This window comes from Periplaneta americana, chromosome 11, assembly GCF_040183065.1.
Source record: "Periplaneta americana isolate PAMFEO1 chromosome 11, P.americana_PAMFEO1_priV1, whole genome shotgun sequence".
NCBI classification, from domain to species: Eukaryota; Metazoa; Arthropoda; class Insecta; order Blattodea; family Blattidae; genus Periplaneta; species Periplaneta americana.
The window spans coordinates 72293771-72319214 of record NC_091127.1 but is presented as its reverse complement, the minus strand read 5'-3'; the positions used below and the strand labels follow the sequence as shown (position 1 = coordinate 72319214).

Below are 25444 nucleotides of genomic sequence, written 5' to 3'. Positions count from 1 at the left end.
ACTACTATTTCGCTTCGTGTCGACACAATCACAACATCTCATCGTGTCGGCGGCCCAACTTAATAGTCTTTCTTCAGGCGAAGACTCGATAGATTGAACTTTGTCATCGGCGAGACTACTCGCCAACGTTTAGGAGCTTCGATCGTAGTGTACGGGACAGAGTATTGAATTTATAGTATCGGATAGAGCTTATTCAGAGCTGCAACTGAGTCGATACAGAATTGCGACCAACGATTGAATTATAAGTCAGCCGGAAATACATACTCTAGGGTTTACCAAGTGAATACGACAATAAACTTATAGTTTTGGAATTTACACTGCCTTTTATATAAGTAGCCGGCTTGGGATTATTCCCGACATCAAACTACACCACAACCGTACCTCGGCTACCCTGAGTGAATCTCACGCAACACCGAGACGCACCCACCCTCAAATGGCGCCCAACGTGTAGTCACAATAACAACACCACCCACAAATGGCGCCCAACGTGGGGCCTCAACAACGACGCCACCCTCAATATGCAGCGAAGTATAGGTAAGGAACATTTGCGAGAGTTTTCTTTATGGAATTGCATATCCTTCTGCTCAGGTGTGCACACATGTGACATCTATGCTGCATACTTCAATCTGACTTCTTTCATTACTAAACTCCCTTTCCCTACTCATGTGGTCCACTCCTGTAAATGCCATTACTTCTATCTTTGTTATATGTATAATAAATGATTAAAATAATGAAATAAAGAACAATGGAAGATAGATTTGTGATTTTATTGTTTTTACTATCAGAACATATTAATTAATATATTGTACCTGCACATGTGATTTGTAATACGTATAAAGAATAATGTAGCATAGTTTTGTACATAACAGAAACAAATATTTAAAATGGGGGTCTTCATTTGTAATAAAATTACAACTTCTGGCATGGTTTCATCTATATTCTGAGCAAGAATACAAAATGGAAAGACAAGGACCTAAGACAATTGAGAAAATTACACAAGCCAAGAGAATAAAAATAATTTAATAATGTACAAATAAACTGACTGCCTGACGAAGTTAAGACATAAGCAGTCACACCTCTACAAACCTCTTTAATCATTCATTCTACAACCTTCAAGCTCCTTCATTAGGCATTCTTTATGGAGCAAAGTGTACAAATAGGCATAAAAATATGCTACCTTAGGAACTGTCAGTCATCTTGTATTGTCACTTTCCCTTTAAATAATCAGCATTTTTACTCGTGTAATCCTTTCTTTTCATGTTCAACTTCCATTCCTACAGAATTCACAAAATAAAATAAGTGAGCATATTTGAAAGACATATTTTCCAGAAACTATAACAGTTACAGGTAATATTTCAGAATCTAACTATACTTAATACACATCATAGCATATAATGTAACATAATGGGGTACAGTAGTAACTTAGGATGTCTTTCTATCAGAGGCAGCTTTTCAAGTGAACCAAGTGAAGCACAACTTCACCAAAGAATTTAAACAAATTGAAAAATTCACTTTACTTTTACTATACATCTCAATGCGACTTATTTTATGATACTCATTTTTTATGTACGTTCAAACATCGCGCTGTGCTGAAAAATTAACGAACATAGCACCCATGAATCCACTTTTTGCATTGCGACTTTCTATTTCGCTTGCTATGGTTACTGCAGCAACAAGACTCCAATATGTTTAAATTCTGCACTGAAGTGAGCTCCATTTTTCTCCTGGTAGTGTTTCACTCAGCTATGGTTACCATGGCAACAAGGCTATACCCCTCACCCTGCAACAACAGTTAGTATTGTGGGTTTGGTCAGACATGAAATAGTAGAAGAGACAAATTCACAATGTTCCGCCAATCAACGACAAAGGGACTAATCAGGGTAGCCAACTCTAACAATGAAAATTACAGAAATTTAAAAGCGTAAATTAATTTCACCTGTAGAAAAGTTATACTAAATGAATGTATTTGTAACTTTTTTTAACTGTTTTGCTAAAGAAGCAAGCACGAGTCTTGAGAACAGTGTAAATATAATGTAACAGGAATTGAAAAAGTATGGTTATGGTGTTAGCGTTGAAGGTAATACTGTAACCTATATATAAACTTAAATTTTTCTGCGGTTTCGTGAACAAGTGTGCATAAAGATCGAGTTGTATGCATTGTAATTATTTTCTCTACTGTTCTTATTACATTAATTTATTAGGACTATTTTAAATAATTAAGAGTAATATTTGTTCATAAAATCAGTGTGCTTTAGATTTAGGGATTTGGGCTGTTTATTAACAAATTCGTCTGCGGAAAGAAGTTTTCCTTAAATGACTCGCGTTAAAAACTATTTGCGTAGTTGCATGTCACAACAAAGACTTTCGTCAATCACAAATATTTCCATGCAGAAGCAAATTGTGTACAAAATTATGACAAAATCAGCCTTTCCACAATGATGTTACTGATAAATTTGCTACCATGAACAGAAAGATTCAACTTGTCTTCAAAAAATTGGTATGATTATTTGTTACCATTAATTTACGATTTTATTATTATTATTATTATTATTATTATTATTATCATCGTCACGTACATAAGCATAAGCATATACATGATTTTTGTTACAAAATTAGAAGTCGACCTAACACTGCTTCACGCACGAGCCACCATTGCTTTCTACATGAGGCACAGTACAGCCCTGATGGAGGGATCTATTATTCTTTGCGCAGTCAGAGGCAAGACTGTCAGACCAAATAACAGACTATAGCAAAGGTTTTTGAATGAGCTGCAATAAATAATGCAAACATCACTTTGCATTCTGGATTCAATCACCATGCAAGATTAAAGTGAATTCTATGGCCATATGGAAATTATAGAAAAGTTAAAATGGAAAAGAGATACTGTTGTTGCAACGTGATGGAGATGGCATAGCTATTAGAACATAGGTTCTGATGATGACAATGAAAATTTAAGGAGCGAACATGATAAAATTTTATATTTTTTTCATTTCTTATATGTAGAAATATCATTGCTGAAACAACGTATTCGAGATTAGTTTCTGAAAAAAAAAAAAAAAAAAAATCTGGTGCAAAAAAAGAAAAAAAATACCGGGATACAGTAATTCACTGAAATGGATATAGCACAGACACTTTTAAAGACAAATTCAAAATTTCCCTGACATGTTTACTCCTAATAGCACATTCTTTAAAATGTCTGGAGCACAATTTTGATATTGGTTTTCATAATTCTAAGATAAACAATTACATTTCAAGAATGAAATTTGCATGTACTTTTATAGAAATATGGAGACATATTTTTCAAATGCAACAAAACAAATATTCAAACCACCCTCTCCCCTTAAGGTGTGAAACTTCACAAGAATACTCCGAATAAGGAAGTTGACATGTGTTTATTACATTAACAGTATCTGCGAAAAAGCACCCTTACCAAGTAAGGACTGTTGGGTCAGGGATGGAGAACTCAGAACCAAACTGCATTTGTAACAATTATAACAAAGATACAGACACAACATAAAATCCAAGTCACTCGCTATATATGATCCATCCATGTTCAGTTTGGTTTGTTGCCGATAAGAAAGCATTTTTGTTAGGTTAGTGAGGAGTTCTATGAACATTTTTGTACTGGTCATTCTACGCAGTAGAATAATCAGATCAACCTTTCACGAGAAAATAATAATTCTGAGCGATACATTGAAGATGAATTCATATGAAGTATACTAGAACAGATTTTTTTTAAATTTGTATTTCTATTTTTTTTTTAGTGGGTTATTTTACGACACTGTATCAACATCTTCGGTTATTTAGCGTCTGAATGAGACGAAGGTGATAATGCCGGTGAAATGAATCCGGGGTCCAGCACCGAAAGTTACCCAGCATTTGCTCATATTGGATTGAGGGAAAACCGCGGAAAAAACCTCAACCAGGTAACTTGCCCCGACCGGAGAATCGAACCCGGGCCACCTGGTTTCGCGGCCAGACGTGCTGACCGTTACTCCACAGGTGTGGACTTGTATTTCTATTCAAACGGAAATTTATTGCATTAAAAGAGTCTATTACAAACACTATTACAAAATATTTGGTGATATTAGCTGTGATTCTGATATTAAAATTAAATTTTTACACTCAGATATGACAACTTTTTGGATATCATTAAGGCATGAATATCCTGAACTTTCGAATGGGGCATTAAAGTTACTCATGCCGTTCGCAACATCATATCTTTGTGAATAGGGATTTTCTTCTTTAGTTCAAGTGAAAAGCAAGTACAGAAATAGACTTGATGCATGCTCTGATTTACGACTCAAGTTAATTGCAGTTGAACCCAACATACACCAGACTTAAGAAGTTTGAGAACCACTGGCCCACCAGGTTCTGCCAGTCACAAATTAATATCGAATGACGTATTCCACTAGCTTGCCAGTTGAAAGTCAATCTTCATTACAACAAACGACATTGTTAATTGGTAAACATAAACATTCTGTTCATAGTCTGTTTAATCAATAATTATTTCATTATTAACAACACTACCATTTTTCATGAGGATTAATAAAACCTTAACATGTTGTACCACACAAGGGTGGCCCTTTTGCGAATTACGTTTTCATAACAAATGTCTGCCTGCGAATTTCATTCCTAGTGATGAACTCATTTGCTATTTCATCCAAATCTAAAGCAGAGCTTCTTCTCTGTGAGAATGAATGATAGCTACATCATTCATTTGTTGTTGAATCATGGTAGATCTAGTTAGGATATAAGTCTACTAAGAGAGAATTATCTCTCAGCGGTAGAGGTAGATGCTAGGATTGTAAGAATTGTTCTCATGAACTTAACAAGTTCTGGCAACATGTCACGAAAAAAAAAGGTTCTTTCTGAAGGAAATCAAAAACTGTCTGAAAATCTGTGCTGTGGTACAGTTTTCATCTTTGCAATATTTAATAACTTGTCCCGGTGTAAAAGTAGCCCCTCCTTATCTATGTTATCTCCATAAATTGAGAGAATTTCTTCCAGTTCTTTATCATAGTCATTCAAACCACCAATTAGAAAATTCTCAATCTTAACAAGAAAATCTGCAGTAAAAGTGTCAGTGCGAGCATCCAAACAGTTCACAATATTATCAACAACTTCGTAAAACTCTTTACGATACAAATCTTTAGGAGATGATAGTTGTGGAAACTATGAAGTCTGTATATAAATAATATGGGGGGGTGCTCGGCATCCCCAGTTGTTATTTTGGGGGTGTTCAAAATACAAAGCATCTCCGAAGTTGGCACCTATGAGTGTTAGACAAGACAGGCACAATGGGGATTTCTTGAGGTTTTCCTATTTCCCCTCACTATTATAATCACCATCATTCTATCAATACTCCATAATCACTCTCACTCTGCAAGGTTCCAAACAACACCACCAGAACAAACAAAAAATAGTTGAAAGTTGTACGCATTCAGGTTTCATAACGACTATTATTATAAAAACTAGTGGAGTATAAAACATGTATCAAATAGCTATACAAACGAAACAAATATAATGAGAATTAAAGAACTGTAATAGCCTACACTAATGCTTGTAATCTCATATACAAACTTAATAAAATACATTAAACTAGAAGTGCATTACACTTCTCAAACATATGCATTTCACCATAACAAATGTCGAACATTCAAAGACAAGTGTATTGCAATATTTGCGACTAAAAAAGCAAGGACAAATTCAGAGGCAGTCAAGGAAGATATTTCCTTCCTTTGGGGAAATTTACGTTCTACATTTGCAGACTAAACTTCAGCTTTATTGCCCATGCCAAAAGATACTGCCTGAATTCAATAAATAAAAACAATGCAGTAAAATAGCTGTGCTAGGATATGAAAATGTAAAAATATATATCCTTTACATTATACTTAATTTGTATTACATTTTGACATGGAAGATATTACTTTTACTGGTACAGGCACCGTGCATATACACTAGTGGTGCCTTGCCATGGCAGTGTTTGTAAGTTTTCATATGAGACGAAACAACTCGTTTCAGTTGGTGTTTCTACCTTTTTATAGTTTAACTGAAGAAATGTGCGGTATTATCATTGAATGTAGCTTTCAGTCAATAAATAGGATCTATAGCCAACTTATTAAAAAATAAAGCTCACTTGAAAGAGAGAATAATCTTTTCGTTAGTGGACATGTGAACTTAGTTTCATTCCAGCAGAAGTGATTAAACAGACATTTGCAACCCTCTTACCTTACAAAGTAAAGTTAGATGCAAGCATAAAATGATCATAGGTACCGTAGTAATATTATCACATCTTCAGCTGTTAATTTTCCTTCCTGCAAGAATGGGATGTCACTACAACACCACCACGGCCAGAAAAGTTTGTTTTGATTCCTGGAAATCCCTTAGTTATATTTAACGACGTTCACAACTGCAGAGGTTATATCAGTGTCGTTGGTGTACCGGAATTTTGTCCTGCAGGAGTTCTTTTACATGCCAGTAAATCTACTGACATAAGCCTGTCGCATTTAAACATACTTAAATGCCATCAACCTGGGCCAGGATCGAACCCACAACCTCGAGCATAGAAGGCAGCGCTAATAATATTGTTTACTGCCAGAAAAATACAATGACTCCTCAACTGTAATCTCAGTACAGTCAGTTATGGTTCTGCAGTTTGGATATTCATTTTTAAACGCAGCCAGCACAGTTTCTTGAACACAATGCTTACTTTGCCAGAATATACGTAAATTTGTTTGTTCTTGATGCTAGTTCCGTCAATGTTTTTACAAATAGTTGGGACACCATGGTTCGATGCCTACCGAATATTCTCAAAGTTGGTGGGAGAGACCCATTTCCCACATTTATTAAAAATAACAGTAATTGATTTTCGTCAGACACTGCATAACACTTCGATTGTAGTAACAGCTGAAGAAGTTAAATATCTCAGGTGTTACTGAAGAGAAGTCTGTGTTATCTCTAATAGAAATCTCTGAAATCTTACTTTTATGTTAATGTCATCATTCATTTCACAACTCTTTACATATTTAATTCGACCAGCACTTAAAGGTATATTTGTTTGTATATACAGATCATTTCCAACCGTGTTGCAACAGAAAATTAGTTCACTGCCATGAACATTGCATACTTGTGAATGCATTTATTTTATTATCTCGAAACCAATTCATTTGTCAAAATGTAAACTTTATTTCCTTCCACAAGCCTTTTGAGCCCATTCGACGACACCAGTAATGAAATACTTGTTGCATGTCAATTTCTGAAAATATTATGGCTCAAAGAAAGGTTTTGGGGATGACTAGACTTTTGTTTCCTACAAAGTGGACACTGCATATCCTTGAACTTCTAGTTGGCTTCTTTGTGATGCAACAGGACCAGAACCAATAAAATAAATTTTACATTAAAATTAATGATATTAAGTTTTATAAGAATAGGGAACTGACATTTTTAAATTTAGAACAGCAGTTTATATCATTCATTTAAATCAGGCCTGCACAAACGGCGCTAATTGAGCGTGGACGTTCCTTCGGAGCAGGAGAGTCGTCTAACAGCTCGCTGGAAAGGTACGTTGGAATGACGTAGGCCTGCTATAGGTAGAGGATAGTCCACACAGCTATCTGGTGTAGTGTGTATTATCAGTAGCTATTTCACTTTGCCTATCTATGGCTACATAATGGAGGAATCTAAAAGTTGGAAAAGTGATTATCAGGCAAATTCTTTCAATATTCCATGGGAAAATGCTTATTTTTTCGCAGCAGCTGGAGTCAATACTCATGCCTTATCTGCCACACAAGTTTGAAAATAAGAGGAAAACATAATATAATGCATCATTACTAGTCCACGCATACAGATAGGATGGTTTTGTTGGTGAATATCGCAGTAAAAAGATTCAGGAGTTGAAAGATGCATTATTACATCAGGTAGGGTATGTTAGAATTTATTAATCTACAACAATTTAAATATCTCTCTTCAAGGAAAAGGCCAGCTCATTGGTAATATATTGAATAAATTACGGGATTTCAGTCATAAACTTACACTTTTCGTAAGTCAGTTTCGGGAAGGTAATATGGCTCACTTTCCAATGATGGAAATTGCTCGTAATGAAGCCATGTTAAATGATTACCTGCAATATTAATTGAAATTCAAAAAGAATTTAATTCTAGGTTCCAAGATCTTGTCTTAATTGGAAAGAAGTTTGAAGTTATAATAAATTCCTTCAACACTAGATGAAACAGTGAACTTATTGATCTTCAATGTGACCTAAGGCTAAAGACCGTTTGAATAATACTACTAGTCTGGTTGAGTTTTACAAGACTAAACCTCAACAATAATATCCACAACTACACAGGCTGGCTGTGAAAATGATTGCTATGTTTGGCTCAACATTTATATTTGTGAGCAACAAGTTTTCTATAATAATCAACTTTAATAAAGGCAGGTATCTGTAACTGATGTTTCATTACGATCAGTATTGTTCCTTTCAGCTGCCAAAAGCATAAACCCCGTTTTGATGTACTGATAAATAAAAATATAACAAAATGATATTGCAGTAGCTATAGAATTTCTATTTCTTCTTTATTAATTAATAATAGTCCAAGATAGTTTTGTAAACACTGAATGGGAATTCATTTCATGAAAACTCGTACTAGTACTTCTTTTTGTGTATATTTTGTACGAGATCACCCTTTCTTCCGGTCCACCCTTATACAGAGCGCAGCCAATATCTTCATTCCGCTAGCGAGTTGTGAGCCAAGTCGGTGAGCGCAAACCTTGTGCAGGCCTGATTTAAATAACAACTGCTTAAAAAAATCAGAGCTGGCAATAATACGTATGTGATTTACAGTTTGCTTTGTTCTACTTCTGTGCTTTATGTAGGAAATGTATAAAATACTACCTCATCTGTATTATTCTATGTATTAGAACAACCCACTACGCAATATTAATATTGCTTTTTCCGCATTGTTTACTCTCCATTGAGTACAAATGTTAGACCACAACAATTGTTGGTGCGAAGCTTCTCCTGTGTTGTTCCAGAATCACGGAACTGGCGTAACTTGCACAGTGCCTATAGTTCTAAATTATATGCAGTATAAAATGCGCAGAGATATAACTGATCTGACACAAACATCCAAGCATTCTAATATGAGAACTAAAGTCGAGATGTATACATTCCAAAGGTAACATATAGGTCTATTTGCAATATGACATAAATATGATAATCAGTACATCTGCCTTGCATTTTAAGTTTATGAAAACATAAAAAAAAAATTATTTTGGTGTTGAGATGTTACATAGTGTCTCTGAACCTGGTCATTTAGAACAGAACTAAATGCACTTCTGATGTAAAAAACTCGATGGTATCATTCGCATCGAAATATAAAAAAGATATTCACATGAGGATAAGAATTACACGAGTAAGTGTATTAATAAAATATATTAAATACTCACTCAATATAAAAAGTTAAAAAAAAAAAAACTCGTTACACTTGAGACAATAACGCACTTGGTAAATCATCTTCAAGGAAAAATAATATTAATAACAACAATAAACAGTATGAGCACCATAAAAAATGCCTATGCTTAGTTACTGTGTAAGCATGCATTCTTCACTCTAGTCTCCACACCTTACATCACAAATCATCAACCGTTTAACCCTCTGTGGCTTTACTCTTGTCCTCAGCCATACTACAATTACACGACACCCCAGAAAATACTGATGATAACCAAGTCTACAAGGAACATTCTCACTGCTCTGCGTTCTTTCGTGTTGGACCCTGTTTCCAATTAAGTAGATCATCCAGCACTGCTTCCAGAAGAGGGTTGCCACCCAGTTTGGACACCTCAGTCCTCGCCTCTGCATCCAGCTCCTCCAGAGTGTGCCTGGTGTAGTTGAAAGACCCAAACTTCTCTAGTAATGTGATGCAGTATTTCTTCACCTCCACATCATGTGTTCGCTGCCTCAGGATATCTATCTTGGGGTCAAGGTCTTACATCATTGAATACACGCATTTTATCTCGAAACGCTTCTTGCCCAAGGACACTTAAAACATTCATACTATGGTTATGATTTTCTCGCATTAACTATAAAAGCGACAAAAATAATATTACAGTGATTTTGTGCTATCTTGGCAAATTATATGATTGTGGATAAAAATATATGGATTTTATTTTCGCGAATTATAGCGGCAAGATTTTTTTCAACAAAGGGTGCAGCACAGGTAGTGGCATTATTTTTTTGTATACTGTAAATATTTTTTTTTAATTTAGCGAGAAATTATATTTTTCTCGTTTGTTTTTTTTTTCTCAAATGACTATCACTTATTTTCACTCTTAATTTTCCTTAGGAAAAAAATGTTATGTTTTATTTAACGACACTTGCAACTGCCGAGGTTATATTAATGTCGCCGGTGTGCCAGAATTTTGTCCTGCAGGAGTTCTTTTATATGCCAGTAAATCTACTGGCATGAGGATGTCGCATTTAAACATACTTAAATGCCATCGATCTGGCCCGGGATCGAACTCACAACCTCCGGCATAGGAGGCCAGCGCTATACCAACTCCCCAACCAGGCCGATGTCTTCCTTAGAATTTTGATAAGATGCTTGATATAATTATTTTATAATATAAGGTAGAAATATAAGTGACAAAATAAACATTATTATTCCTTCATTTTAGTCCTAATTAATAAAGTAATTAGATGTTCTTCTAACTTCTACACCAAATTTATTTTGAGAAGTATAACATAGCACATATTACAACAAAGTTCTCTTTCATTAGCAAATTCTTTAGTTCTGCTTATACAGTGCCTGTCGTTGTCCAAACCATCTTCATAATTAATATAGGAATACAGCTGATACAAGACATTAGAACTAATAAGGGACTTGGGGAAATTCTAAGGCACTGTAAGTGAAGTAGACCTCTCTAGCCATCCTTATACCACACATCTCTTCATGTGGCCAATGAGCTAAGAAATTTCCAAGAGTAGTTTCTTATTTTGTGTTATTCATTCATTCAATCTAAAATTGAAAAACATAAATCAAAATTCGCTTTTCCAGGTATCAGTATTCCTATAATAATTTCGCCCAGTTATGATGGAATTTGTGTGGGCAAAGCAGATGTTGCAGAGACATTTTTCAGGATACTCCTGATTCCCTCTATCATTCCAACAACAATCTCCATCTTACCCTCATTTCATCTATCATCTGCAAAAGTAAAAAATAAGTTGGGGTGAAGTCTAGGAGGTAGTACAGATTTCTGATGCTGTTATAGGAAGGACTAGAGCTCCGTGCCTTGGGGCTTATCAGACTAATCATCCGTGGATGGGACCTTACTCTGTTACGGCTGAGGCAGGACGGCCTAACATTGAATTCACAAAAGCTACACAAGCTAACTCTCGGACTTGGCCAAAAGTCTTATATAATATGGGCCAAAGAAGCCTAAGTACAAGTATCCATTCCAGAACCAGTCCTCAAATAAGCCAACAAGCAAACGTTCTGATGGGGGCAGATACGAGGGAGATCCAGGAAATAACGACCGTTTTGTTGTAATTATTAAAAAAAATATATTTATTTGAAAAAACAAAGTCTGTTACATAACTGAAGCTTCCTTTACTTCTCTACATAATCACCACCTACATTTAAACATTTGTCGTATCTGTTCACTAGCTTTAGAATTCCCGTGTTATACTCCTCTGCCGCCAGTTCATTAAGCCAGGTGTTCACTGTCTTCTTCAACTCTTCATCACTTCCAAAACGCATTCCACCCAGAAAGTCTTTCAGCTTAGTGAAAAGGTGAAAATCGCTAGGAGCAAGGTCTGGACTATAGGGCAGATTATCAGAGATTTCCCAACCGAATTGATCCAGCAATTCTCGAGTTGAAGCAGCAGTGTGCGTGTGGGCGGGCATTGTCGTGAAGAAGCACAACTCCTCTCGAAAGCATTCCTCGCCTCTTGTTTTGGATGGCTCGCCGTAGTTTTCGTAAAGTCTCACAATAACGATTTGCATTGATTGTAGTGCCTTTTGGCATGAAATCCAGCAAAAGAACATGTTTGCGATCCCAAAAGACAGTAGCCATGACTTTTTGTGTTGAGAGAGTCTGTTTGAATTTTCTCGGTTTCTTGGGTGATGACTGTAGACATCAGATTTTTAGGCACTAAAAATTGCAGTTTTAGGCGCCTAAAATAAGCTCAAAATTTGTAAAATTAGGCTCTATTTTAATGAAAATAGGCATTTTAGGCGCATCAAGGTATCATACTTATTTCACTGAAATTTTTAGTTATACACTAAAATACGCACAAAAAAGTATGTTTAAACATTAAAAAAGAATACTATATTATATTTATAAACAGAGCTGCACAAACTTAATATATTGAAACTAATGAAATAATGATTATTGATATCAAGATTACTCATTTTAAGTTATTGAAATTCAGTTCCATGCTCAGACTTTATTATAATTATCTGCACAGTACACCACCAGAATTTTTTCTAAATTCTCCACAGTTAACCTTTGCCTTTTGTCACTGAGAATCATTTTGAAAGCAGAAAAACTTCTTTCAACCGAAACTGATGTGAGAGGCGCAAATTTTAAATTAGGTACAATAGAAACATCAATACTTACTGGAACATTTACACTTTCCCCTGATATCACTCTTGATACTTTTTCCAACAATGAAAATCCTACATTCTTATTTAATACGTTGTCCCACTTATTTTTAACTTTTTTCCCAGTTTCGCCCAAAGCAGAATGTATGTATGTTCACTTGAGCTTCCTTTACTATTGCTATTTGGCTACAAAGAGATTGTTTTTCACGTTCTAATTGTTCTATGCTTGCAGGTATGAAAGAAAAGTTTGATGTTATGTAGGCAGTATCGTTTTTCACTCGTGAGTCATTCAGACAATCTTTCACTGCTTTCACACAAGCTGCACTATCAGTTTCAGGTAATTTATCAATAACTGTGACCACTTCTTTAAAATACTTAGAATAATACACTACTGACTGAATCCAGGTTCCCCATCGTGTAACAACCGGCTGAGGTGGGAGTGGGATATCTGGAAAGTTCTCTCTGAATATTGAAATCCTGGATGGGGCTTTACAAAAACGTTTTTTTGTGTTAGAAATAAACGAATTGACAAGAGGAAATTCATTCCGGATTGTTTCAGAAACCCTGTGAAGGCCATGTGCTAGACAGGTTACATGCGTGAGGTTAGGATAAAATGTTTTAAGAAGTGGAGCTGCAGCAACCATGTATGAGGCAGCATCAGTACAAAACAACAGAACTTTAGAATCGTCTATATTACCTGAGTATAAAGACTGTAGGCCTTTATTTACAAAATAAGCAATGGCTTGGCTATTCACTTTCGAAAGTTCCTTAACACATACGAGGTGTGGAATCGAAGGTCCATCAGGACTAAGTTTTCCTACTACCATATTTGCTATATACCTATTCATAGGATCTGAGGTTTCATCCACAGAGACCCATATGTAAGAATCACCTATATCCTCCCGAATGGAAGCTAAAGTTTCATTGTATATTCTGTCTAAGTAATTTTTTCTTAGGGTCGACTCAGATGGGATATTTTGTTTGCAGTATTTTTGTAAAAACTGTCTTAAAACCGGATTTTCAATTGCATTCCAGGGAATGTTAGCAGCAACAAACGCTCTGGTTAAATCAGCATAGAAATTGCTGCTGAGATTGGATGAAGTAGGCTGTGTTAGTAAAGTTTGTTGCAGTTGATTTTTCTGCTGAGCTTTAGCCTTATGAGCCGCTCCTTGCACATGCTGCTTTAGGTGGCACTTCTTTTCTTGCGAAATCTAAAAATGTAAAGTAAACTGAATTAAAATAAAATCCTAATTGTTGTATTGCCGTATTTCTATCACAAAGTTAGTGGGTTCGAACAATCAAAATTTTAATGACCTGCAAATACTTCAACTATCGGAATTTAAAAGGTTAAAGTGTAGTGGTCTTAAAAAGAATTATACCTCAGGATAGCTCAGTCAATGTATAAATATTATAGGCCTACTCATTAAAATTAATAGAATTTATATATTTCAACTATTGTTACATGCCTGTTTGCTACAAATCTTGCAGAATATTATTTTTCCATCATAAGTGAATCCTGAATATTCTCTTAGCCATTGCCGGATCAATATAGATTTTGCACTTATATTTTTCGGCATTATCGCGTTAAACTTCACAGGAAAACGTCCTACCGCTCAAAACTTCTCAACACAAATAAGGTGAGGGAAAGAGCAACTGTTAACGAGCATTGAAATGAACCGTTGTTATTGAGATTCAATTGGACAAAAATACAAAGTTCCACTTATTGTTGCATTTCCTGGTAGTGTTAACACTAGGAGGGCCATTCTTTTAAATATTTTGTAACGGTTTACCCTACTAATTCGCAGTTTTACGACTTTTCATAAATATTTCAAAAACACTCTTTCTCCAAAAATTGTGATTTTATGACACTCTGAAGGGCAGTACAGCTAATCGGTTTCAGACCGAAAACAGTCATTTTTATAGTATAGTATATCTCTGAATCGGTAGCAGCACATGTTGTGATTGTTGCCTGCTTCAAAACTAAGGTTGGTTCTTTGTCGGCATTTATGCCTCCAAACATGTTAAATTCGGTGAAATCTATTGCGAGTGTCGTGAGATTCAAAACATTTTGTTTCCTTTATCAATGGTTTCATGGCCGGTGTGAAGCAAACTTTCCACTTTTTAAATGCCTTAAATTTCGCAGTGAATGCATGTATAAATTATAAAAAGTAAGAGTAAAATGCGAAACTTTACAGTGAGTTAGGCATTTTTAGGCGAATATTAACAAATTAGGCTCTAATAACCGTTTTAGGGCATTTTAGGGCACTATAAAACTCTTTGAATACCTTTCAATTTCCATGAAACACAAATATTAATAATTATTTTTACTTTTCTCCTAAAGAAACAAAATAGGCATTTGCCCTAGAATCCGATGTCTGGTGATGAGGGATGATGCCACTCACGTGATTGGCGCTTGGTCTCTGGGGTGTTGTGAGACACCCAGGTCTCATCACCAGTCACAATTTGATCAAGAAAGGCGTCTCCATCTGTGTGATAGCGCATCAAGAATGTCAATGCTGAGACCATTTTCTGAGTTTTGTGTTGGTCACTCAGTTGCCGTGGAATCCATCGTGCACAGATTTTGTGGTAGCCAAGATGTTGCGACACAATTTCACCAAGCAAAGAACGAGAAATGTCAGGAAAGGCAATATGCAATTCGTCAAGTGATGTGCGCCTGTCTTGCAAGATTCTGTCGTTCACTTTAGTCTTCAGGTCTTCTGTGATGAGTGATAGGTGTCCGGGTCGAGTTTCATCGTGGACATTTATTCGCCCATTGTTGAACATTTCGCACCATTTTCTCACATTCTTTCATTCATTACAGTATCACCATACACTTCTTTCAATTGCCGGTAAATTTCTGCAGGTTTCAAATGTCAGCCATTCAAAAATCCAATCACACTCCTCACCTCACAGTCGGCGGGATTATCAATCACGTCGTTCATTTTGAAGTAACACAAAATGCACAATGGCGACTTGTTGCAACCATTACTCACAACATTATGAGAACACATGTTAAGGAAGCCAGTTGACCTTCAAACAAGGAAGGGGAGTCAGCTGCGTGGCGGGTATGCACAAACGGTCGTTATTTCCTGGATCCCCCTCGTAAAAAAGTTACATTTTTTCTTTCCACCATGTTAATAATGTCAAAAGAAGTGCTTATACAAATTTTGACCACTCGACCGCAATTACGAGGCCGTCCAGAAAGTGATTTTCCCTGGGGCCGTTTATAGAAAAAAAGCACAATTGCATGGAAATATTTACTGAAACAGATACAGGAATTGTTGCGCTATTTGTCAACATATCCCCCACCGGAATTGAGATATTTGTCATACCATGGGATCAATTTTTGTGTCGTAGAAGTCAACCGCCTCAGATAGGAACCAGCATTTGACTGCGTCTGCACCTCTCTCTGTCAATCCCATGATATGAGAAATGTCTCAATTCCGATGGAAAATACGTTCAAAAATAGCTCGACAATTGCTGTGCCAGTTCCAATAAATTTGTCCAATGAAATTTTCTCCGTTCCACTCATCCTTCATCATATGATGACACAGAATTTCTGCACGGAAATATATGTACTTCGGTACATCGTAATAATATATGATATGCGAAAAATAAAGACGGTGCTTGTTCCGTCGGATCCCAGCCACTTAGTCCCTGATAATGAGTGCACCTCTGCACATGTGTGGACATTGTGCCACTGTCATACGTATATGACGCAGTGCATAAGGGTAGGCCACTAGAGGGAACCCAAGAGGTGGAACTTAAACTGAGAGGATTCGATCCGACAATGGGATGGGAATCCGGTGTAGCTTAGTGGATAGAGCGTCAGCAAGTAGAACTGAAAACCTGGGTCCAAATCCTGGTGCCGGAGAGAATTTTTCTCCGTTCCACTCATCCTTCATCATATGTTGTTGTTGTTTTCTAATACCAGGAATTTGACAATAAAGTAATTTACCTCTTGCACTCCAATATTTTTCAAAGCTATTGTCATGGTTAACCACTGACGCACAGATTTTGAGATGTTCTGAATCCATTTCTTGATTTGAGTGGCACAATGGACAATCCATCATATGATGACGCAGAATTTCTGCACGGAAATATCATATGTACTTTGGTACATTGTAATAACAATGATATTGTGTTTTTTTTTTCTGTTAACAGCCACTGGCGAACTTATTTTTTTACGGCCCTCATAATTGCGGTCAAGTGGCCAAAATTTATATAAACACTTTTTTTGACATTAACATGGTGGAAGAAAATAATTTAACTTTTTTATCTGTTCCCATAAGAACGTTTGCTTGTATGCTAAGAAACACATACCTGAAAACATATTGTTTTATGTTACATGGTAGACTGCTCGCTAAAACTCAGTGTTTCATTTTGGACTAAAATGAAAAGTGAATATCCAAAAATATCGAAAATTGCTTTGAGGTACTTGATTGGTTTATTAACATAATTGTGTGAGCATGTCTTTCCAACCTTTCTGTTTCAACAGAAACAAACTGTCAGTAGAAAATGACTTGAGACTGAAATTGACATTCTTCAACTCTGATACAGATTTACTGATTGAAAGCAAACAGTGTCACAGATAATATTCATGTTATTTTCTTAAATTTTCAATTTTACAATTTTTTTATCATACTTTGTACAATATTCATAATACAGTACATCTCTCTTGAATTCTATGGTTTGCATTTATTATTAAAACATGAAGTCAGTGGTTCTCAAACTTACTAGCACTATGAACCCCCTTTCCATAGGTCAATATATTCGCGGACCCTTTCACACTCAATGGAATTATGGTAAGTTTGATTTTGGGGATAATGGAAAGTGAATAAGAGTAGTGATATTTCTGTTATATTTTCCAAAATTGAATAAATATTAACTGTAAATGTGAATTAAACAAAAACGTAAACAATATAATACTGTCCTGAAAAAAGTAGATCTTTGATATATTACAGCAGAGTTGACATTAAAAACAGTAAAGCAAAACAGTACCTCTAATTTCTATACATTCTGTATATAATATTCTTGCACTTAAAAAGAAATCAAGTTTCCCTATTTCAGTAACAATGATGGAGCTGTTTCCTTTCTTGTGCTTAGAATGTTATTATATTTCAGATGTACGTTATTTATGTTTAATCTGAGCTTTGCATTAAATGACATTAAATGTTTCAAGGTTCGTACTGGGAGTTCCGCCTGAATTTTCAACCCAAAATAAAGAAGTTGACATTTACTTAAAAGCTTTTCCAAACAGCGTCACAGAATAACTCAACAAGCCGATCTTACTCTCCTTGTGAGTCTCCGTGCTGATAAAGGGAATTTGAATCCACATATTGTTATAATTAAGAACCATTAAATAATCCTTGAGTTCGTCTTCATCCATATTGTGATGACTTTTAATCCAATGATACACAAAAGTTATAAAATGCTGGTGGTTTTTGTGTTTAAACTACCTAACTTCGTTTAATAACTTTAATAACATACGAAGGCTGTCAACAACTGAATGAATTTGTAAATTTCACCAAAAACAGCCAATGTGCATGTGACATTATTGCCACACAAAAAATCCTTCTTAAGGTTGTTATAACAACTCCCTTCTGATGTTATTGCCAAATAAAACTCCTTCTGAAGAAAGAAAAAAATATCCTTATCCATAATATTCGTGGACCACCAGAATTAGCTTTGCGGACCCTAGGGAATCCCCAAACCCCACTTTGAGAACCACTGCATTAAGTTATTAATAATATGTTCGGTCAATTAATAATTACTAAACTTATCAATATCTTAATCTTGATGTGTAGGAGAGAAATAATACAAAAGAAAGTTAAATCTAATAGAGAGTAAACGACGGAAATTTATGGGCATAAAAATTTAAGTGTGAGAAGGATCGCAAAAAAAAAAGTCGAAGCTTTTGGTGGGTCCCATGTAAGGGGCTATTATAGTGCTCTTGGTCCCACGTCATTAAAGTTTGAAAACTTCTAATCTAGATTGTTATACCTGTTATTATATTGTTGCCACACTAGTCTGTTATTAGAAAGAACAGGGCTATTTAGTTCTGGTGTGCAAAGACCTCTTTAATATTATCGAATATGAAGCTCCTTTATCATCCTGACATGGTTACAAATACTGGGCGCAATTCCTCTGGCTTTGGTGCTAGTGGTGGGATGTGATTTGAAGACCTGTGATTTTGTCACTGTGATAGGTTTTCACTAGTTCTGATTGTAACTACAGTTCCAAAATGAAAGCTCTGAGAAATTGCTATCTCTGCCCGTTATATGACTCATAGGGATAGCAACTGAGGTACATAATGTGACAACTCCAGAGTCTAGATAACTTGAAGTCGGAAGATTAAAAGAAGGAAAACACAACTGGGATGTAAATAATTTTCGTCCCCCTCATTTGTAAGCACCCACATATTGCGATAACAGTTCAGAAAGTGTGTTGTTTTCAATGTACAGGCCTTGCCATGTCTTATATCAAAAATAGTCTTGATATAAGACATGGCACCAGCATATCAATTCAATTTTCAGAAGAGCAATAAATATAAACATCTGTGAGCTCGTGATGAAAAATATGGTATTTTTCGTAGTTTGTTCAGAGATAAGAAGATGGCAGTGATACTGAATTCTAGACGACTTGGAAATCTACAGACAGGAAACGCCAAGAATCATTCAAATACAAAAATCACACTGTGACAAAATCGCTATTATCTATCAGCGTTTTTTCCGGGGCGTGACAGCATTTGCTGTCACACCCCATCTCTATTTGGTGGACCTCACAATATTATTTTGTAGGAATTAAGAGAAAATAGATCATTCACTTTTCTAGAAAGAAGTGTAACACCTGTACACTGTGTGATTGATTTCTAAAATAAAGAATCTTACTTGAGAGTGAAAGAATCTAGTGTTGATCACCGAATTATGGGAAGTTTTTTTTGCTCATCAGGACTGTCATATGAAGTGAATATTTCAGCAACTCATAAAAAAGAAATAACCAGTACTACTAACACAAAATAAATGTATACATGTATTATTAAATGCACATAGCAATTGTCAAAAGGATACGCATTACCTGATTGTCACTTGGCTGACTTTTTATGGCGTGAATAACTGGGAAACTAAATTTTCCTTCTGTGAGATCTTCACAGAAACTTTTATTTTCAGAATACTGAAACAATAAGAAATACAAAATAATCAATGTGACTATTACGAAATATCTTTTGTAGTTTAATTCCAATGTAAAGTTAAGAATTACGAGGCAGGAAAGTCAAAGCCCTTTTTACAATGCTAATAATAATTAAATATCATAATCTTAATGTGGAAAAAATAGTAATAAAATCTCTTTAAAGCGACATAATATAGAGTAGATCGCCACTAGTTCAGGCTCTGGTAATTCGAAATTCTGGATAATATAAAAGAAAAAAAAAATAAAAGAGGAAAGGAAAAAACAGTATCTAATATTTAAAGTTAAATTCAATCACTTTAATGCTACAGTATTTATAAACTCAAAACGTAAAATATACAGTACAACTTACTTTATCATTAATGAATGAATTAGACTTCAAAACTAAAAAAAAAAAAAACAATAGATTGTGAAGGATGGAGAAAGGATAAGGCGTAGTTTCTCTGCTTGCATTCCTGTTCCCCCACTTAATTCGAAATTTCGATGATCTGAACAGGCCCCAGTTGCAATTAGTTCAAACTAGTGGTGTTTCACTGTACAAACATGCTTCTATTAATAGGAAGGAAGAAGCTGGTGCATCTGGCCACTGTTTCAACTACTACATAGAAGTAGACGAAAATAAATCCTACTCTACAGCCAAATTCTTTGTTATTCAGCTACTACTCATCTATTTAATCTCTTCAGTAAACCTTTTAATAGGCTCCAAAACTGCCATTCAAAGAAGTAACAGAAAACTATCTGCTCTGCTAACAACATAAAATTTTCACACAGATGTCAGATTTGTTTATGAATTTTTATGTAAAGAGTAGGTTGCATTTGTTTCAATTATGTCTCCCATAGGTTCTTTTTCTCAACCGCATCTCTCCACCACACAATACAAAGTGAGTCAAGTCAGGAACCACTGAACTAAGGTGTCTTTTAGATGCTGAGATGATGCTGACCGAAGATGATGATACTACTGGCTGGTAATTGCAGTGCAAAAGATGCTGCTACAGAGTTCAACCACTGACACCCCAATAGACACCCAATTACACATGGCTTTAAGGATACTCGCAGTGTGCGTGATCGACCTCACTCAGATAGACCCGAACAGCAACCAATGAGGACATGTCAACTGCAATTTTAGCTGCTGTCTCTAAGAATCCAATAAATAACATGAGACATCTGTCCCATGAACACATCATCAGCCAGAGAAACATTGTTCGAATTCTGCATAAAGCAAAATGACATCCTTACATACTGCAGATGTTTCAACACCATCACTAAGATTATCCTGATCGTCACACAGAGTTCTGACAATGGGCACTCAGCAGGATAGAGGACCCAGACTTTGCAATTCTGCTCACTGACAAGACATAATTTTATGTGAACAATGAGGTCAACATGCAGAACTGGTGACTGTGGAGTGCCACCAATCCCAATTTGATAGATGCGTCCAAGATGCAGGATGAGGAGAAGATAATGGTGTGGTGTGGAATATGGAGTGGGAGGATCATTGGTCCATTTTTTATTGAAGGTATCCTGACCACTGAGGAGTACATGATCTATTAGAGTGTGTCTTGCCATCAATTCTAAATGAGGACCGCAAGTTCCCTACAATGTTTCAGCGGCTGGTGTACTGCCACATTATGAATTATTCATACGTCAGTGGCTGGATGACTAGTTTCCGGAGAGGTAAATAGGTCGACGAGGCTGCATTGTGTGGCCACAAGGTTCCCAATCCCACACTAATGAATTACTATCTCTGGGACAGTGGTGCATTTCTAAACAAAAAAAAGTGCCCTGCCTCTGGGATTTTGGTAGTACTGATAGTAGTTGTCTTTGTCATCATCGCATCATCATTATCATCATCATCACCTCCACCATTTCCGCAGGAATATTTATGGAATGTCAGACGAAAACACATGGGTTCGAATCTAGATACAGAGATTGTTAGGTCTGCATACATGAAATTGTTTAGGTATGAATAAAATATCACGTTTTATAAATGAAAAACTTGACGACAATATTAAAATCATAAAACTGCCACAGCATTGCCCGGCCTCAAAAAGTAGTACCCTGGTGTCGCCAAGGCCCACCAGGCTGGAGTACACTCCTGCTATGGGGTTACCTGAAGGCAATGGTTTATTCCACCAATATTCGCGACCTACACCATCTGCAATGGAGTATAATGGAATGTGCCATGCAAAAACCGCCCGACACAATCCTCAGTATCCTGAAGATCTAGGAGCGTTATCTGAATATGTGTCTTGCTGAAGAGGGGTCACCATATTAAGTATATCATATAGACAACAGAAGTTGGAGTAACACTATGGTTCCTGACTTTTGACTCACCCTGCTGTAGAATATTTTGTATAATGCTAATGAACATATTCAGTTTGTTTTTTGCTTATGTTTTTATTCCGAAGAATTCCATTCATGTCTCTTGTTCAGTATGTTGCCAATGCAACTTTAGTTTGTCCCATCACTACATTACTAAATATTACTAAACCCAATATTTCAAATTGTTGGTTATTTTAATTTTACTAATTCTGGTGTGTAAATTTCTTCCTATTTTCCCAGCACATGTACGTTCGGTTTTATTTAAATTTAGAGTGAGACCCCATTTGTGTAACAATTCTGAAACATAAAATAATATAGTGAAAGGGAAGAAAAATACAAAAATTAAATGGATAGGTCATGAATATCAATTAAACTTTGAAGTATCAGAGCAAATTGATGATAATATCAGTGAAAATGTAAATATTGATATAGGTGTCCCTCAGGGAACAATTTTAGGTCCTATTCTATTTTTAATATATATTAATGATTTATTAAACATTGATTTGAAAGTACATAATGGCTCCTGTTATTCTTACGCTGATGATACGGTGGTGATTTTCAGTGGTTTAACTTGGGAGGACACTTATAAACATGCCAATGTAGGTATAAATTTTATCAAAAACTGGCTTGATGCAAATTTGCTATCTCTAAATATAACTAAAACTACTTTGGTGCCATTTTCTTTAACAGTCTCTGGATTGAACAAATTGGAATCACTTTCTCATTTAAAATTAATAATCCACAACTCATTTTGTAAACTCTCTACAACCTGTAAATGCCCTTGCCTGAAAGAATCTGTAGATGTGAAATACCTGGGAATTATTGTTGATCAGCACTTGAAATGGGATAGACAAATCACCTTTTTATGTAACAGAATACGTAAAACAATTTACAAATTTGTAAACCTTCGCCATTACTTGCCTACTCACGTATTACGTTTGGTTTATTTGGCTCTAGTTGAATCTGTTATCCAATATGGTATAATTGGATGGGGAGGCATTACAAAAACTGCTCTTTTTCCTCTAATTATGTTGCAAAAACGTATAATCAAAATTTGTTTGAAAAGGCGACTGGATTATCCAACAAATTTGATCCATTCTGAATTGAATGTTTTTAGAATTGACCAAATTTATGAATACTCTTTAATGAAATTCTATCATAAAAATAGAACGAAATTTGTAGCTCAGCCACATGCTCATAATACGAGACGAAATGAAATTCTTAAATTAGTTGAACCTAAATATTTCACATCTGCTGCTTTACTACACAGTACAAATTATGGTCCACGGCTATATAATTCGATAATAAAATTTCATCCAGAATTGACTACTTTAAGCAATGAAATTTTCAGATCCAGAATTAAAAAATTTATATGACAGACTTCCCTGTATATATATTATGTACCATGTATTGTAAAACAAGTTTATTTCTATCCTAAGTGTATTTTTCTATTTTATCTTGGTTACTATCTCAACATGACCTGCACTAATTATACTACTAATAATAATTTAATATTAATCCATCAATCTAAACATCGTCTCTTTTTTCACTCAGTTATTATTAGTATTATTATTTACTAATTTTATTACAATCTTTATGTGAGCTTTTTTCTTAAGTATTTTGTCTACAAAGTATGTGTATCTATGTAACGGAACTGTCCCCGAACACGAGCTTTGCTCTTTCGGGGTATTTTAATGTAACGTTTTTATGTATATGTTATTATTAAATAAATAAATAAATTTTAATGTAACATGAGAACAGTGAGGAGAAGATAAATTGACCAAACAGAAGATGGCTGACAAGTTTTGTTGCCAAAAACTCTACACAGCCTTTGAGCACTGTGTAATATGGAACATGTTTAAATGGAGGCACTTCGCTGCCAGAAAGCGATAATTTATAAAATTAATTTGCATGCGTGTAAGTTACAACACTCAGAAAAAGAGACTCATACCTACAACACACCACTTTCTGGAAATTTGAATTATGAGCAGAAAACCACTTTATGATATTTAATAAATATCGACTAAGTTCACAACATTTCACAGTTTCACTTTCCTTACTTAATTACTTACTGGCTTTTAAGGAACCTGGAGGTTCATTGCCGCCCTCACATAAGCCCGCCATTGGTCCCTATCCTGAGAAAGATTAATCCATTCTCTATCATCATATCCCACCTCCCTTACTTACTTACTTACTTACAAATGGCTTTTAAGGAACCCAAAGGTTCATTGCCGCCCTCACATAAGCCCACCATCGGTCCCTATCCTGTGCAAGATTAATCCAGTCCCTATCATCATATCCCACCTCCCTCAAATCCATTTTAATATTATCCTCCCATCTACGTCTCGGCCTCCCTAAAGGTCTTTTTCCCTCCAGTCTCCCAACTAACATTCTATATGCATTCCTGGATTCGCCCATACGTGCTACATGCCCTGCCCATCGCAAACGTCTGGATTTAATGTTCCTAATTATGTCAGGTGAAGAATACATTTCGTGCAGTTCTGCGTTGTGTAACTTTCTCCATTCTCCTGTAACTTCATCCCTCTTAGCCCCAAATATTTTCCTAAGCACCTTATTCTCAAACACCCTTAACCTATGTTCCTCTCTCAGAGTGAGAGTCCAAGTTTCACAACCATACAGAACAACCGGTAATATAACTGTTTTATAAATCCTAACTTTCAGATTTTTTGACAGCAGACTAGATGATAAAAGCTTCTCAACCGAATAATAACACGCATTTCCCATATTTATTCTGCGTTTAATTTCCTCCCGAGTGTCATTTATATTTGTTACTGTTGCTCCAAGATATTTGAATTTTTCCACCCCTTCGAAGGATAAATCTCCAATTTTTATATTTCCATTTCGTACAATATTCTGGTCACGAGACATAATCATATACTTTGTCTTTTCAGGATTTACTTCCAAACCGATCGCAGTTTCACTTTCCTTACATTGCCAAATGCAAGGCACTAGACAACAACTTTCCTTACAATAAGAACTTAATGTATCTATTGTTACATACCTCCTGCAGACACAAGTTGCAGTAATCATCACGAATTTGAAAGTACAAACCCAGAATACCAGTCAGTTTACTAAAATCTGCTTTATTCTCACTGAACAGCTGCATCAGTCGAATGGCCAGCATAAAAAGTCCACCTGTTTCTGTTCAGAACATTAAAAACAAAATATTAATAGAACTAGTTAACATTCTAAAAATAATAGCCTTTGTTAATTACATTTGCAATGTTCAAAACTTCCAACTACAGACTATAAAACACCAAGGGCAATGGACGAAAAAATTCCAAAATACAGCATTGGTGGCATTGGGCCCC

General features: G+C 35.6%; 1 protein-coding gene across 4 annotated transcripts in view; it reads right to left on the bottom strand.

Annotated features, from left to right (window-relative positions):
* Positions 1-753: 753 nt before the first annotated feature.
* qm (geranylgeranyl pyrophosphate synthase quemao) overlaps positions 754-25444 on the bottom strand; it is a 46595-nt gene continuing 21904 nt past the window's right edge. For all 4 annotated transcript variants that reach the window (XM_069839605.1, XM_069839602.1, XM_069839603.1 and 1 more), the window contains exons 4-6: positions 25135-25274; positions 19673-19775; positions 754-9967 (exon numbers count right to left, since the gene is read on the bottom strand). In XM_069839605.1, coding sequence (XP_069695706.1) covers positions 9744-9967; positions 19673-19775; positions 25135-25274 — 467 coding nt within the window. In that variant the 3' untranslated portion in view covers positions 754-9743. The remainder of the gene's footprint in view (positions 9968-19672; positions 19776-25134; positions 25275-25444) is intronic.